Source organism: Chelon labrosus, assembly GCF_963514085.1.
Source record: "Chelon labrosus genome assembly, chromosome: 2".
NCBI lineage: Eukaryota > Metazoa > Chordata > Actinopteri > Mugiliformes > Mugilidae > Chelon > Chelon labrosus.
This window is the reverse complement of record NC_140338.1, coordinates 25,375,361-25,392,726: the sequence shown is the minus strand read 5'-3', so window position 1 is coordinate 25,392,726 and position 17,366 is coordinate 25,375,361. Positions and strand designations below refer to the sequence as shown.

Sequence of the window (17,366 nt, the reverse complement as noted above, 5' to 3'; positions counted from 1 at the left end):
TATCAAATCTGACATTACCTCACATAAAGAGCTATAGAAACTCACAAAAAGCATATATAAACTTAAACATACATAAATTCAGTATTTGAATTTTAACATTCCTTAATGAAATACATTCAAGAGAATACTTAACATTAGAGATACACTTTAAATACTTCTTTGTTTACTCTGGAGCTTCCTCTGATATTGATTCTTCCTCTGCAGCTGTGTAGTCGATGTGCTGGTGAAAATGAAGTCAAGAAATAAAACCAATCTCTCTATAAGCATCACTCCTGTACACCTTTGACTCTCTCATTCATGTGCTGTGGCCTTAATTTTGGCCCGTGTTGTTGTGAGTTTCCTAAACAGAATGTAATAATAGAAATGTTCATTCAGAAGTAAACGGCAGAAAGTTTCTGTTTTGTGCAAAATCATAGCATTAGCTAGCTTTCATTTGTAAGGTCAGACAATGAACACATTAGTAAACTTTGCTGGTGTTTAAAGGTTTGACTGAATCCATGAAGCATTTCCAATGAGAATGAACTAAAACCTGTTAAGTGCCACAAAATTTGTTCCTAATATCTGTTCTGTGAAGGGCTCTCTTCCCACAGGCCCTTGCACCAATGACTCTTCCCTTGTTCACTGATCTGACAACGAATTACATCCACAGAGTATTATATCAGTCTTTCTCTCAGCTCAGATTTGGTCAACTTCATTCTTCTCTGAGCTGCGCCGGCTGAGCTGAGACGGCTCCCAGCGGCCTGACACAGTAGTCCTTAGGCCTGCCTGGCACTTCACGACGAGGTAGATTTTGCGCAGCACAGAGCGGCGCAACAGGATGTAGACCCAGGGGTCGAGGATCTGATTCCATGTGGCCAGCCACACTCCTGTCCTCATCAGGGTTTTATAGTTGGACAGGTTGTCCCCAATGGTTCCTGTGTAGGAGTGGATGGCGGATATCAGGCCAAAGATCTGCAGGCATGAAACATGTTCTTGAAATTGTTATATAATAAAAGACTGAAAAGGCATCACTGAGAAAGAAACCACTTTGAAGAAGAAAAACAAAAAGAACTGTTCTTAAGGTGGTCCTGTTTATGACATGAATGCACCAGTTTTGCATTAACTGAAATAAGTTAAGTCAATAATGATAATATTACTATATACTGTACAATATATGCACAGTGAACAAATTTTATACTTTCCTATTTTAATTTTCCTCATTCTAAGATCAACTTATATATTTGATATTTCATATTTAACAGTTATGTAATATTAATAATGACTAAGTAGTCGTCTGTCCACGGCGTGATAAACTTCACTTGCAGGCTCTTTGTGTCGACTGTAAAGTGGGATGCGTTATTTGAGTAAGTCAGCAATCTGAATCTTTTACAATATTTTACTAGTTAAATTCCCCTCATTAGAACAGATTATTTTTTTTGTTTGGTTGATGGAGAGAGAAAATAAAAAAAGACAGAGTGCGCTAATGCAGAGGGTATTCATGGGGACTTCCAGCTTCAAGTGTGTACTTTTTCAACTTGTTGCTCATTTCCCACAAATCTAAAAATTACTGAGCATCCACACAAACCCTCTGTCTGTTTCTTAAAGCTGGGTGGAGACATGTTTGTCACTAAGCCCCAGCAAGAAAGCTGTATATTGCTCTGCACAAACGGGTGCAACAAAACTGTGACGGAGCATGCACACAACTGAAGCATGCATAGAGTACGACATATTGGGTAACCTTAGTGGAAACTGTGTGAATAAACTACTGATGTGTGAGGCCTTACGGTAACACTTTTATAGAGCTTTTACCACTTTTTAAATCTGATATTGGCCCATACTCATGGTAGACTTATAGCATAGCTGGGCTGTAAAATAAATCCCCAAAGCTATCCAGTCCCTCAGTAAATAATAAAACTAAATATTTAAAATTCCTGTGCAATATATTTAATATTTATTATAATCTCTGTCTGTGAATGGAAGTTTGTGAGTGCATGTAGTAATTTTTTTAAATTTTAATTTTTTTGCTTATATTTTATTCTTCTGAAATGCATTGCTGTGATGGGTATCTTATACTTTCGTTGTACCATGCATACAATGAAATACAGCCTTTTCTAATTTCTAATGGACTTTTCGTGGGTTTTTTTTCTTAATTTGAAGAATGGTAATCTCTCCATCTCATCATGACATGACTGTATGCTTCCACTCACTGTACTTCCTGATACTCACCAGCAGAGGGCTCCAGCAGAGGCATGAGGTGATCATGATGCCAACCAGCTGCACCACCATCTCTATATCATGGGACCTGGATGAGTGATGGGAGCCACGCTGCCTCCTAATCCGGGCCAGCACCAGTGTCAGTCCACTGATTGTGTTACACACCAGCGCCACAGCTAGTGAGGTCAGTCCAAGTCCAGAGAACAGCACTACCAGCGCCACATCCACCTCTTTAGTGTCACTGAGCACATTGATAAAACACCAGGTCCTTGGTTCCTGATAGGTGTACGATCCCAGCTGAAAGTATGGCAGCATAGCCACACACAGAGCTGACAGCCAGATGATGGACAGGCAGATCTTTGTGCGCGTTTTGGTGACCAAGGATGAGTGCAGCAATGGTTTAGTAACACCCAGACATCGCTCAGCAGCCATTGCACAGCCCAAGAAGAGAGGGCATAGTCCAAAGAAAACCATGCTGCCACCCAGAACCTGGCATACGCCATCAGAGGTCCCTGAGTCATCAGGATTCACACCTCTACGGAGTCTGAGTCGGAGAACTAAGGCACCAGGAATCACATGGCCCATGAAGTCTGTAATCACCAGGGAAGTGGCAAACAGAAGGAATGTAGCTTTGGAGCGCCGGCGCTGGATGGAGTAGGCATTAGCCAGGATGAAGAGAGCCACAATGTTGGAGATGATGCCCAGTGTCATGGGCAATACAACAGTGATGATGTTGTTGGCCTCCACCGTCCCTCCACTGTCATTAGCCAAACGAGGGAAGGGTAGGGCCAAAGAATTGTTGTGGTTCAACAAAAACTCTCTGTTGTCCATGAGGTCCATAGTTAATGGAATCTGCAAGACAAAGAAGATGTAGATCAGATTTATAAAATGCAAATGTAAAAGGTATTTGTTAATTCGTAAAAGATACACATGAAAATTTAAGGAAAAACCCTGAATGAATTAGTGACTGAGACAATGCAAACACATATGAGTTAGTCAGGGCTCTTCTGTATCATCACAAAACACCAAATGAGGGAATACATTTTAGAAGAATGCTTCGTCTCTCAAGCGGAGTTCACATACCACATGAAAAGGAGCATGCAGCAGTGTCTGTGTACATATCCACTTGCAGTTGACTGTACTTTGGTATGTGTTATTTGAATAAGTCAGCAGTACTTTATAATCATTTTATTTTTTCACTAGTTGGATTCCTCTCATTGGTTCTGATTTTCTTTTTCTGTTTATGTCAAGTAAAGTGGAAAGTGAAAATCATTGAGGAACAAAATGAAACGGTCGAACGCCTCTGTGCTCATGGAGAGTGTATTCACAGTAACTTAAAATTTCACAATTTCTGGAACACCTTACTCTAAATCTCTAATTTTTCTCTTTTAAAACTAAAAGATGAATCCTCCTACAAATTATTCATATAAGACTAAAGTAGATCGTAGCCTGTAGACTTTCATTTTACAATTTATACTCTGAAATTGCCTCCGAACCGGACTTGACAGCTGTGGTGTCCAGCCAGTTATGACAGATGAAAGCATTTCAGCAGCCACAGAGGCAGGACACTCTACTGAGAGAACTGTCAGCACTGCAGCGATACATGAAGAAAAGTGATCACTCAGGTTTAGTCTGAGTACAGATCAAACTGGTCAGAAGCAACACCCAGCAATAACAGAAAGCACAAACAGAACTTCTTAAAGCTAAGCAAATACTGCTCAGCATCTTTCATATTAACTTTAATAAAGACAACCCCCACACCTCGTTACAAGAACATTCCTGGGACTGATTTCACCCAGAACGAGTTGTGATTTCTTTTAAAAGCAGCTGTCTGTACTGTCCAGAATGATTCAAAGCAACCAAAGACAATATCATAGCCGATTTTCTGTACCAGCACATCATATTACACGTACACTGGACATGCATGCACAATTTCTAAGAGAGCAGGAGATGATTTGCAGATTTGCATCAATTTGCAAAACACAGTACACTGTTTCTGTGTGTAACAAACAGTGGACAACACCATTCTCTGCCTATTTTCTTTTTGATTACTCTGATTTTTAGATTGAGAATTAAAAGAAATAACTCACCACCAGACATTTCACACGTCCTTCTCAGTCCTGCTGAATCGTCCAGAGACACTACTCCAATCACCGGGGGTCTAAAGCATTTCGGCAGTCCCGAAGCAGATCAATAAACGCCTTGAAGTCATGTCTCCCTTTTTATTAAGTCCAACACTGCGGGGGATAACGAATGAAGCGGTGTCCTTTGAGAATGCCACTTGGTTGAATCTGTCCGACGGTTTCATGATAGATATGTAAAGGACTCCCACTGGCGCTAAAACATCGGATCACTTTTTTTTAATAGCGCGTCACTCTTTAGTGTGTGTGTGGGCGTCTCTCCGCGCGTCCTGCGCCAAGTTCGCTACTCATCTGTCCTCTGCGATCCCTCATGTCGCTGCTCTGTTTACACTAACTGTCCCGAGCAGTAGGCTAAGTCACTCCACTCCAAGTGTGTCACCTGCATTTCCTAAAAATGATCTCAAATAGACCTGCTTCACCTCCGCACATTTAGACTTTATCGGCTGTAGCGTCTTTGTTAATGTCCCCTTTATTTCCATGCACAAGCGCTCATGAAGCAGTTTATTTGTGGTGAGGTCAATGTCTGATGAAGACGCGTTTCAGCTCTCCAAAAATACCGACCAGTGTTCAAATATTCAGTTACATAGCCTACGATATAAATTTGCTGTTTAATGCGCAACTCAGAGCTCAAAATAACCTCTGTGGTATCAGTTGTCCAGAACGATCCACTATATGATACATGTGAGTTTCAGTCCTTCCATGGAGGAGTCTTCAGTTTCAGTTATCTGAAAAAAAGTGTGGTGCATAAGAGGTTGTACATTCCAGATGAAATGATGAGAGGTCACTGGATTTCCTTTTCAGTTATAGTTCACGTTAATTACCCAGTGGAAACCTTTAGGACAAGTATGGAAAAGTCATACATATTCATTCTTATGAAAGATGTTCCTCAAGGACTTTGGTGTTAGTCCCGATTGTTGTTGCAGCTGCATCACGGGAAATAAGTCAAGTTTTATTCAGTTTGACCGACACAGAGAAAAACCATTTTTGTTCCTTCCCTGCATACTGGGGACAGGTGATCATGCTTGTTTTAATTTTACAAGAACTCAGCAACCCAGCTGGACGCATGCTTGCACAAGTGGTGGTCTGGAAGCTGACTAAAAGCAACATCCGAAATTGGCTGCCGGTTCACTGAAGGGAGAGCAGCGGTAGTCACTGACACATAAACTGGTTTCATTTTTTCTTTTAAAGAGAAACACCTGAAGGAAGACATTACCAGATGGCAATGGTGCAATAAGTCTGTGAAAATATAACCTACTGTGGTAGACATTTACAAAATGAACTGTATGAGAGCTTCAAAAGGCTTGTCAGATGTGAGTGGTTGAAAAAGACAAACAGCAAATCGTTTTCAGCTTGGATACACAAAGGTTGACAAGCAATTTAGTCGCGTCAGTGAGGCTGTAACTGACAGCGCTTAGAGCTAAAAGTTAAGTAACTTAGTTCATCTTAGTTCTGCAGATGGAAGCGGCAGAATGTCACCTTCAAGTCCACACAATCCACCCTTCAGAGGAACGTGAGTGTGTTTATCCCTTTTCATGACAACCTGCTGAACTATCTCCTATTTTTATCTTGTCAGTTTGTTCAAATGCAAGTCTTGTACACTTTTTTTGAACTTGAAGAGTGTTGTTTTTTATGTGCAATTGAGCTACTGTGATCAAGCAGTTTCCCCTGTGGGTGACAAAAGTCTATGTAAGTCTAAGTCTAAGAACAGTTGTTGTGACATTCCACACAAAACCACATCCTCACTACGAGAAAAGTAACGGCCTTTCAGTTATCTCAGCAAGGGAGCACAATTTAAAAGCAACACAATCAACACATTTGTCGCCTAAAGTGCAATCATAGTCAGCGGGGATTCTCCCTCTGCGGACGACCTCTGTTAAAATCCATCGCACAGATGTCAAAACCAACACTGGACTGACAGACTTAACGAGTGACCATGCCTAAAAAAAATAATTGAGATTCATTATTCCTACCATTTTCTGTTCCCATATTGCTGAGAAAAGAATGAATGTGATGTTTATTTCCAATCCCACGGAAGGAATTCACCATTTGATTGAAATGGCATTTGAGGAATTTGAAGGTAATCTAGATTTCTTTATTTTATGAGCTTCGTGTATCTGTGGAACACATCAGGGCAGGCACGTTTCAGAGTGTGTTGATCTTGGAATAATGTATGTCTGATTGTCTTCCTTTCCTGGTGCACATTTTGAGAGTGCAACAATCAAGCTCTTGGCTGATGCATGTTTTTCCTCCAGCTCTTAAAGGAGACCTCGATGCCCCCATTTTCCTCCTGAATAGCTTTCATTAATGGTGCCATTTGGCCCCTGCAGCCGACCGGCTCGTCCAGTACTAAGTCTGGGGTCTACTTCTACTCACCGCAAAGTGAAAAAGAAAAAAAAAAAAAATACCACACACACACACAAAAAAAACACTGACGGTATACTTATTGATCTTCGAAGCACTCTGAGACAGAGGTGCTCTTCCTATTGGAAAAGTTAAGAGAAAGAAAAGCAGTTTTCTTGCTGCATGTGCACACAAGTATTCCATCTTGGCTTCAAGACTTTAAAACATCCCCACTGAGACTGTCAAGTGGTTCTTCTCATTGCCCGGTTTGCCAAAACTTTCTGCAGACCGCTTGCCTGCTTCAAATCTTACAAGGGTTTGGTTTGCCAGCAACTTCATTTTCTAAAATTTCAAATATGACCTTTGTCTTTTCTTTTATAAAAGGAAATCATGTCCTGTGACGCTAGTTTACCACAATCTGCTTGTTTCAATTAAACAAACTGACATCATGTAAATATCTTCAGTGTGACAAAGGTAACCCTGGCCTGTGTGCATTCCTCACTGACATATTATGGAGATGCTGGCTATTATGAGTGGAAAGCCACACGCTATCTGTCAGGGAGCCACAGGAACTGCTGGCCAAAAACTGAAACAGTGGAATGTTTGCATGGGAATATTCTGCTGAGAGAGGAGGAGACAAACAAGCTGTCAAAGACAGAAACAAGTTCAAGTACTTTTCTGATGTGTTGAGTGTGTGTTTCATGAGAAACACACACTCCTTGTAGTGCAAATTGTTTAAAAACTATGTCTGACTGTCTGTCTGGAACCCAGAGGCAATTTTTAATATTTGGTTACTGTTATGCCTCTCTGCAGAGATGGGAAAGATTTTTGAAAATGCCAAGAGAAATAGCCCATTCTCTGCAAAGAAGATGGTGGATCACAGATGAGTTTGGTGTTTCTATTGAAAGCATTTGGGTGAACTTTGTTAAAGATAAGTTATGATATGAAGCAGCATTCAAGTTACAGGTTAAAATCATCATTTCTGGGGAAACAATGCAATCGTGTGGTTTCATTGCTGAGTCAGAGCTACACTGAGTCTGCATCAGAAGTTCCTTAGTAATGTTGTACAACAACTTTACCAATAATGTCTTGCCAAATACCGTTCAATAAATCACCAGAAACATTGTTATCAGTGTGAATTCTGCGTGGACACGTGCAGCTGCTGCTTTTCAAAGAGCAGACCAAAGTTTGAGAGACAAAACAGAGTAAATCCAATCTGACAGTACCTTAAGTTAAAGAAACCTACGTTTCAAACTAATGCATGAAGCTCAAGGTTTCTGGAGTGCATTTATTATACAAGGTCTTTTATTTGGAGCTTGCAAAGCTTATTCAAACCAAATATTTTCTTTTGTAGATCTGAAACAGCTGCTGTTGTCCTTGTTCGTTGTGCTTTTTCCCCCTAAAATGTTATTTTAGTGCATTAAAACTTAAGAGGCCTTTTAATGTATTGGCTCAAACTACAGCAACTGTTAACTAGTTATTATACTGATTACAGTCATGCCTTATGAGTGTGTTTGCATAACTTGTTGCATAACACAAATCCTACTGCAGGAGCAAACTTTTAAAGTTTGATTTTTAGAGGAGTAGAAAAATATCTTCTTGAATTTGAAAACAGCCTTTTAGTGTCAAAGTCGGTTAATTATGAATGTAGCCACTGGATTTGACTGGTGTAGCACTGCTGGTGCATATTTTCTGGCCATGGACTGTAAATAAAGATGAATCAACCTTCTTTCAAGTCATCCATAGGTTTGTTAAAGTGTTGTTTTGAAGCTCAGCGAGGTGGCTTCAGCTGTCGCAATCTTGCCAGTGCCTGACTCTACCCATCTCAAATGCAAAAACGTGTGACATGAGCGTGAGTGTCATTCCTAGGCTGAAAGTTAGTGATCCGTGAGGCACCCTCCAATCATTAAAAGCAGCCACGCCATTAATTATGCATAACCTTAAGGAAATTAGCTATAGAGACAGAGACCGTTTTTTGCACCAGGCTGTAAACATGTTTATTTCTGCTGTAAAGTTGGGCGTTTTATCATCAAGGTCTATGGGGGCTGACTCGCTTTGGGAGCCAGCCTCTAGTCACCATTTGAGGAACTACCCTTTGCAATTAGCATAATTTTTCAGCCCAGGAAATAGCTGCTTATCAATGCCTATAACAGACCTGTGTCCAAAAACTGTCAACTTCTCTTAAGAAATACTAGGTCTGTAAAACTTTGCCACATGTCAATAGATGTCATTTGCAAAATTTACTTCCTCAGGTCAGCGTGCTGGTGGTCCTATGGAAAATAATTCCACAATTACGGAGCTATTACGCCTTAAAGGAAGTTTGAGGGTGTGTCTGGACTGATTGACAAGCTGACCTTGTTCTATCCAGCTCCTCCCTCTTGTCCAAAGAGGGCTTCTTCTGGTTCCAAAATAGAAAGATGACAACACCCGAAGGACATACTCCAGGTAGTGTCCACAAATAGGTGTCTACGTACATAATGGGGCTACATCCATCTTTTTTCTCTTTTTTATAGTGTCTATAATAAAACTCTGGCATAAATCAGTCTGTACGCTGAACCTCAAATGTGCGGGTTATTAGTTATATTTTAGTTCATGCTGTTTGGCAACATCTTGTCATTGTCTTCTCAACATAGACCAGGGCAGATGTACACTCCTCCAGATTTAACTAAACCATCACTGTAGGAGTTCGGAGCCATTAATATGGGCAAATATAAAATGTACATTATTTCCCTCAAAAATGCAACCTTGTCCCTGTATTATAAATCTATCAACATTTCCTCTTCATGTTAGAGATTCACATCTAGGTCAGACATACTGAAACAAGTAGGAGAAATGTAGTAGCTTCAGATTACATTGAGGGATTATTAGGAATTCCTTGTTTTACAATGACGTGATTCACCACAGCAGTGGTTTGACCCTCTGGCCATACAACAACTCCCTGTAGACACTGTTTCCATATACAGTATGCTATGTGTTGAGTGGTGAGTTAGGACCGAAATACAGGAAACAAGGAGAGGCAGGAGCAGGAAACAAAAAACCTTTAATGAAAACCTCCTAATCAGGAAAAAAAATATATATATACACAAACGGGCTGAGGTGTTGAAGACCCAGGTTACACTAATGAGGAGAAACCAATCCTAACTTGTGTGAAAACAACACAGACAGGAGATGAAACAGGACACTCAATACATGACAATATATGAGAATAAAAACAGCTTTCTCAAATGGGCCAGTATGTTGCACGGCTAACGTGACGAGCCTGTAAAAGTTACGAGGTGTCTGGGGTAAATTGTTGAGGGAGAGGAGACAACACCACAGCTAGAGCAGCAGAGGAAATTAGTGCCATGTTATGTGAACAGTTAGAGGTAAAAAAAAAAAACAACAACACTGCAGTCATTGGAACATGAGCCTTTTGGCTGTCCAAGCACACACATGCTGGTTTAAAAATGAAAGATAGGATGGCTCAGATTGCTTTAGACATCTGTTTTCCCACACCAAATGTTCTCATTCACCTTCATTTAGCCTTCCTTCTAAAGAAATTTAAAGACCTGTAAATGTCCACATCAGTATCCAAGATCACAGGAAGAATGGTGTCCCCCTTTTTCCGAAAGAGAAGAGATGTTAATATGTTTCTTTTTGTTTTTAACAGCAAACCTTCAGTCTTTCCTCGTCTAATTCAGCAGAGTGAAGGTCCACATGTGCCAAAAAAACAAGTCTACAGGATCTTGTCAACTGATTGTCATTATAAGAAGTGGAAATCTTCAGTCTTCCTTCCTGTTGTTTTTGCAAAGAGCAAAGCAGAAATATTTTTGTGGCTTTCTTTTCTCGTAAATCTTCCTCACTGTGAAGCAAATGACCATTTTCCGTATCAAAGTTTAATGGACTACATGAGATTACTGCCTGGGCCAAATAAAACCATGTAATGTCAGCATCTGAATGAATCTATGAAGGGAATCTGTCTGGCTCCAGATGTGTTGACTGATGTTGAGGTCTAAATTGGATGGTAATTTGCCTAAACAGAGAGTTTAAATGCATGAATGACAATGAGAGACATAAATCCCGAGTTGAAGGGAAATCTTTATTTTTTATTTTTGTGGGAGTTCATGTTTCAGGAGGAAGATTAAAAATCAAGCTTTACCATCTGGATGAAGAGATAGGAACTTTGCAGGAAGACTCAACATATCTGAATGATCTGATGCCCAACAACAGCCCACACCATCATTTCATGCGGGCTGTGCTGGGCAGCAGCTCTACTGATGTATGTGGTAATAAAACCGACGGCCTTGCTTCTGTGCAGTGATTAATGAGAGGTCCTGTCAGTGTGAATAAAAGCGGGGAAGTGGTAATTAAACTGGGTCTGCAGCCCAGCAAGATTTAAGAAGCGCAGCCAGCTAATCAAGTCAGCAGAGATGCTATTAGTAGGAAATGGTGACTCAAGACAACAACATCCAACAACCCGCCAGCCCACACACACAGACCATCACGTAGTTCAGTCACACACATTAACCTTTTACCTGGAACCAGCAAATGCTTCAAATGTCCTCATCCACAAACAATGTGCTTGTTAATTATAACAAATACTGATTAGATTTTAAGAGGCATTGTTCAACTAAAGGCTGTGACACCCCAATGCCGACAGTCATTTTGCGGTGTTGGCTACTCGTCAGTGGCCCTAGTTCTTCTGATGTGCCCTGGAGTCTTGCTACCTGTTGGACCCTTGTTGCTGGCGGCGTTCTTACAAAAGTCAGCAAAATGACAAAGTAGAAAGGGCACACACAGATAGGGTGACCAGATGTCCCGCTTTGTGCGGGACAGTCACGCATTTTCATTACTTTTCACACGTCCCGCAAATTGAGACGTTGTCCCGCATTGTTATTGACGGTCAGACTCCAGTTTTGAAATGCATGTTTTATAATCTGGCATTTATCCAATAGCTGTTTGGAGAAAGCAGTGAGGGCTGTCATCAGGGGGCAGGGCGGGCTGTTTGATCATGTCAATCAAACTGGGACGCGGACGCAGGTTAAGGGCGCGCCCACCAACAACAAACAATACAAATCAGATCAGAACGGCATGCAGCGCGAGACATGGAGGGAAGCATAACCCGTACGGCTAAGAAGAGGAAATGCAGCTATAATAAAGACTGGGAAACTATCCAATGCAAGGCGAGTCTGGTAAAGTTTGCTGTGAAGTTTGCTTGAGTCATTTTTCCGTTTCACACGGAGGTGAATACGACGTGAAACGACACAGACAATGTGAGACAAACGCGTGCTCACCTTGGGAACTTGGGAAAGTTGCATTTAAGCAAGTTTTTATATATATTTATATTATAAAACATATTTGTTAAGTTTTTATTTGCAGGCTGTTATGTGCTACTGAATCAATCAGACGGCAAAGCATAGTAATGCCATAAGCAAAGGGGCAGAATAGAAATGTTTATTTTTTCTCATAGTTCTTTTAGACTACCTTGATGCATTAGTATCTCACATTGTCCCACATTGTCCCACACAAACGTAGTCTTTGTCCCACATCTGGCGAATTGGGATCTGGTCACCCTACACACAGATGGTTGTTCTGGTTTTTCATCTCCATCTCATCCAAGCGTTCAAATACACAAATATGTTCACAACAACATGAACACCTAGAATGAAGAAAATGTAGACCAGCTGATCAGCTTGATTTACGAGGGCCAGCTCAGGTCGATGGTATGTGACAGCTGACTGTTGGCAGTAGGCTTTGTGTTGCGTTCAAAGGCAACATTTTGGCCCAGACACAGGCGAAGAGAGGTGACGTCACATTCAGTCTTAGTTGCTGACAGTTCTTTGATGTTGGCGTGGTGTGTCCTTACCATAAAGGGCCTGAGAAATGTTCGGTGCATTTTGATTCTGCCTACTGCATTTTTATCTAAAAGAACAAAACAAAACAAAAAAAACAAAACAAAAAAAACAAAAAAACTAAGGAAATTAGGGAGTCTGCCTTCCCTCCAAAAAGCCTAGTCTCCTAGTGAAAAAAGGATGCAGGCAATGGAAGGGACATGAACATTTGAGAAAGTATTTCATTGGTTCAGGGTTGGCCCACATACTGATGTATCAGTGACATATTGTATAGTGAAAAAACATATCACAGTAAAGGATCAAATTTAAGTTCATGTAAATTATATTTATTTTATTGTTAAATATGCCTTTTGCTTTCTCTGTAAGAATTAGATTACCTGACTAATACCACTCTCATGTCTGTAGAGGCTACAGCCAGAGGAGGCAGAGGTGAAAGCCAACCTCACTATGTTAAATGTCCAACTTTTAGCACTGCTTCACTTTTTATGTTAAGCTAAACTAAGCTAAGCTAAATGACTGCAGGATGTAGCTCTTTATATTAAAGACGTGTGTTGTTGACTTTCCATTCCAGGGAGATTTTTAGCTTGCTCAGTGAAATTTGCCACCGCTCTCAGACACGCTCTGATGTTATTTGTCAGCAACGTACTCAGGGATACTTGTATCAACACTTAATATTCCGATGAGAAACACAAAACACTATGTCTTGAAGATAAAGTGAATACAATGAAGGCATTATCTGAACAGTAGAGAGCTGTGCCATGAAACAAAACAAGGACAATCAGTTTTCTTGTGATACAGAACCAGGACAGAAACCTTTAACCACCAATAACCCTGTAATAAATGAACATGTTACTGCCATGAACAGCCAAATGGCATTTTTTTTCATAAAAAAAATGTGATCTGATTATGTGATCAGACAAACCATTTTCGACCCCCATCACTTAATTTGGAGCAATACTGTGTACAGTTTCTAAATGAACCCATTCCAATCACAAATTCATTTTGATAAATTCTCTCTCATGACAAAAATCACCTTTTTTATAAATAACCCTTTATACTGATTGATGCAAAGACCAAAGACATCAATCATACATTGTTGTCTCTCTTCCAGATGCACACTAACTTGCCAGTAACAGTATGAACGGCTGGAATTTTGAAGCCATCTGTCTCTTCACTGCAGCTCCCACCCTCCATTTCATTTCCGTTTTACCATCAGTGTTATAGCCGTGATGAAATGTACTCTGCAGCCTGAGGCTTGAAAACAGGCTCGGAATAGGATTGAGCTCAAATGTCAGCAGTAAAATCTTGAAAAAGACCTTCAGATTCTTTAATAAATAGCCCTACTGGGAATTGCTTTATCTAAGAAACTGGAAATTTCCCTCTAATACTTTCCCCCGCATGTGTCTTCAGTTTCTGTAGTTACGCAGGGATGACTCTGCCGAACATGACAGATATACTGCAGTCCGAACACAGCTGTGAAGACAACGCTAGCTGCAGGACAGATAGTTCACTCTCTCTCCCGACCTTGAAACTGATTTCACGACATGGGACTTGCTCAGCATTGTTCTTCCTAAGGTACAAACTGTAGAGACACAGCGAAAGAAACCTGCCAGCTCACACGTACTGGTCATACTGCTGATAGTTATCATGCTGTGTTTACATCCAGTTTGACCTTCCTCAGTTCATCCAAGGTGTGCTACACTGTAATCACACCAAAAAAAGGTCAAAGCTGATGCTGTAATTGTTTGTCAGACACTTATTCTTAACCCTTTATAGGACAATCATTGAAATACTTGGAAATTTCAACCCCAGAGTGTCACTGTAGGACATAAGAATACTTTTTTACTTTTGTGAAATTTTTCAAAACATAGAAAAAAATATTTCATATAGAAAATCAAGGTCAATGAAATTGCCATATATGGTTCCTTGCCCTTAAGTGATAAACAACTGTAAACATGTATTTAGATCATTAGAACATAAGTGCTGATTCAGACTTGTCAACATACACATTATCACATTAGACAGCATTACACTCAAAAAAGTGAATGAAGTGGGTTGTTTACTTTATATTAATTGTATGTTTTCAGTTTACTTAAAATACATGTGTTTGTTAAGTTAACTTATTTTTTTCTAATAAAGTCCATGTAATTGTGTCTTTCGTTATGTGTACAAAATAATTATGCATTGGTTAAACACAAATCATTTAATTTAAGTGAATTATGGGTGCGATACTTCTTACATCCAGAAGGTGGCAGTAAGAAGAATATTAAAATGCTTCAGAGGGCACTTGCGCAAACTCACTAGCGTCCTTGTTTTTGGCGGTGAAACTTGACAACGGTTCGAGCATTGACTGTATAAGGTAGGTGGACATGTTTCATCCGTACTTATTATTGTAGTAGCTTATTATTGAGCATTATTTAATTGTGTGTTTGTGATACAACACTAGTTCTATATTTCTGAAGTGCTTGTGTTTAAGAGAACGGTGGGTCTGGCACGTTTACGTTTACGTCGGTCTGCTGTTATCCCGCCATTTTCCATTTAAAAGTTTTCCATCGGCAAATTAGTGGGGGGCTTTTATTGTAAAACAAGTACAGGAAATGCTACGTCTTCTAAAAAGCAAATTACGTTGGGAACTTTATTAAGCATCTTGTACAAAGTGCTGTAAGATAATACGTCTCATTTACATATTCACACACAAACGGATATATTCAGGAAACTGATGGGAACCAAAAACAACGTCTGTAACATTAACTACTCCGAATGTAATCAGACGTTGTTTTTGGTTCCTATCGGTTTCCTCAATATATACGTTCGTGTGTGAATGTGGAAATGCTTATAGTACTTTGTAGAAGACGCTTAATAAAGTTCATTCCATTGACTCGTATTGGTTCGCGGGACAGAACTACTTCCTCCAATATGGCGGCGACGTTGACGTATCGCAACAACGGGCCAATCCGCTCAATGAGGCGGACTGGCGTACGGGGACACCGGGGATTTCCCCGGTGGACCGGGCCATGGGAAAAAGAAAACTAAAGGGGGAAAATAAGGCGCGTTCGACTTCATGCAAATCTGAGCAGATCTGACTTGACGTGATGCATGCTGGGTTGAACAAGTTCATTTTAACCAATCATATTCGAGGTCTATGAGCATGAACAACCCAGCATGCATCACGGCAAGTCAGCTCAGATCTGACTTGCCGTGATGCATGCTGGGTCGAACAAGTTCATTTTAACCAATCATATTCGAGGTCTATGAGCATGAACAACCCAGCATGCATCACGGCAAGTCAGCTCAGATCTGACTTGCCGTGATGCATGCTGGGTCGAACAAGTTCATTTTAACCAATCATATTCGAGGTCTATGAGCATGAACAACCCAGCATGCATCACGGCAAGGCAGATCTGCACAGATCTGCACGAAGTCGAACGCGTCTCTTGTCTATCGCAACGGCCAACAGCGTTGTGGTCCGCTGGGGGGCTGGGTCGGGCGAATGGCTAGGCGCTACGTCATCATGTCCAAAAAAGCCACTTCCGTATCCATTCGCTAATATTCTAACGGTTACGGTGCTCTGTCAAACTGGACTACAACGGCATTAAAATGGTGCAGTGCTGTGTCCCGTGTTGCAATAACAGAAACGACGTGAACAAAACGATCTCTTATTACCGATTTCCCCTCCACGAAAAAGAGAAGAAGAGATGGCTGAAGTTGATACGGTAAATTGGATCTCAGATGATGAACATTAATAACAGAAATAATAATAATAACCGGCTAGCGATTACTAGCGAGCTAACGTTACTAGCTAGGTACTACTAGCTACTGCTAGCTGTTTGTTTTGTCAGCACTTCGACTTCCACTTAACGTTAGCTCGCCATCTCTTCTTCTCTTTTTCGTGGAGGGGAAATCGGTAATAAGAGATCGTTTCTGTTATTGCAACACGGGACACAGCACTGCACCATTTTAATGCCGTTTTAGTCCAGTTTGACAGAGCACCGTAACCGTTAGAATATTAGCGAATGGACACGGAAGTGGCTTTTTTGGACATGATGACGTAGCGCCTAGCCATTCCCATACCTGTGTTCACGTATCACTACCTATGCTGTTAGCCAATCACATTTCGTCCATGTGGGTAAGTCCCACCCATTTCCTCAGCTGTCACTTGTAAATCACACTGCGCTAGCGGTGCAAGACAGCTTTGGTGGATTGAAAGCCAGTGCTGTCTATTTTTAAATAACATTTTTATTGAAATGGGCTTATTGTTGTAATTATGTTGCCGTATACGGCCCTTTGGCTGACTCTGACCGGCCCACGTAAAGCTTGTCATTTGTTCTCGACAGATCATCCGGACAGGGTTTTTGTTTTGTTTTTTGCTGGTGTCCTAAGTTAGCATGCTAATGCCGTGTTAAACATGCTGCTGTTATTTGGCTAACGGTCACTTTCAGTGTGTCTGTATGTTAGCATTTATGTTAGCATTTATGCTAACATACTGTGTTAACTAGTGTTAGCATTTATGCTAACATACTGATGTTTAGCTGCAGTGGTGTCGTCATTTATAGTAAGTTTTCTGTTAGCCGTGTGTGCTACCGTGGAACAGTAGGCTAACAGATTTAGCCCGTTATCTGCTAACTGGTCTGCTAACTGGTTACTAAGATGTAGTAACGCTGCTAACTGGTACAGAGCTACTACGTCTTTGTGTCAGAGTCTCCGTTAACATATTTTAGTATTTAATGCTCTAATACTTGTGTCTTGAGCTTTTATTGGTCAACCGTATCAACTTCAGAGCGCGGCGCTACTGTACCGATACACTGAGCGGTTGCCAAGGCAACACTATTAATTGTTTGGGGTGCCCCCTAGCCCAATCAGT

The 17,366-nt window shown here is 40.7% G+C and overlaps 1 protein-coding gene across 1 annotated transcript; it reads right to left on the bottom strand.

Annotated features, from left to right (window-relative positions):
• Positions 1-449: 449 nt before the first annotated feature.
• ptger1a (prostaglandin E receptor 1a (subtype EP1)) lies at positions 450-3,336 on the bottom strand. The gene is made up of 2 exons (XM_084572217.1): positions 2,206-3,336; positions 450-951 (listed from the first exon to the last, which is right to left on the bottom strand). The coding sequence occupies exons 1-2, from the start codon at positions 3,031-3,033 to the stop codon at positions 676-678; spliced, it is 1,104 nt and encodes a 367-aa protein (XP_084428343.1). The 5' UTR covers positions 3,034-3,336; the 3' UTR covers positions 450-675.
• Between the last annotated feature and the right edge of the window lie 14,030 nt (positions 3,337-17,366).

What these genes read in the sequence shown, in the direction of transcription:
- ptger1a (XM_084572217.1), bottom strand. Translation starts at nt 3,033, where the DNA reads ATGGACCTCATGGACAACAGAGAGTTTTTGTTGAACCACAACAATTCT. An exon ending in TCTGCTGGAGCCCTCTGCTG is followed by an intron (nt 952 to 2,205) that starts GTGAGTATCAGG and finishes TCATGCCTGCAG; the next exon opens with ATCTTTGGCCTGATATCCGC.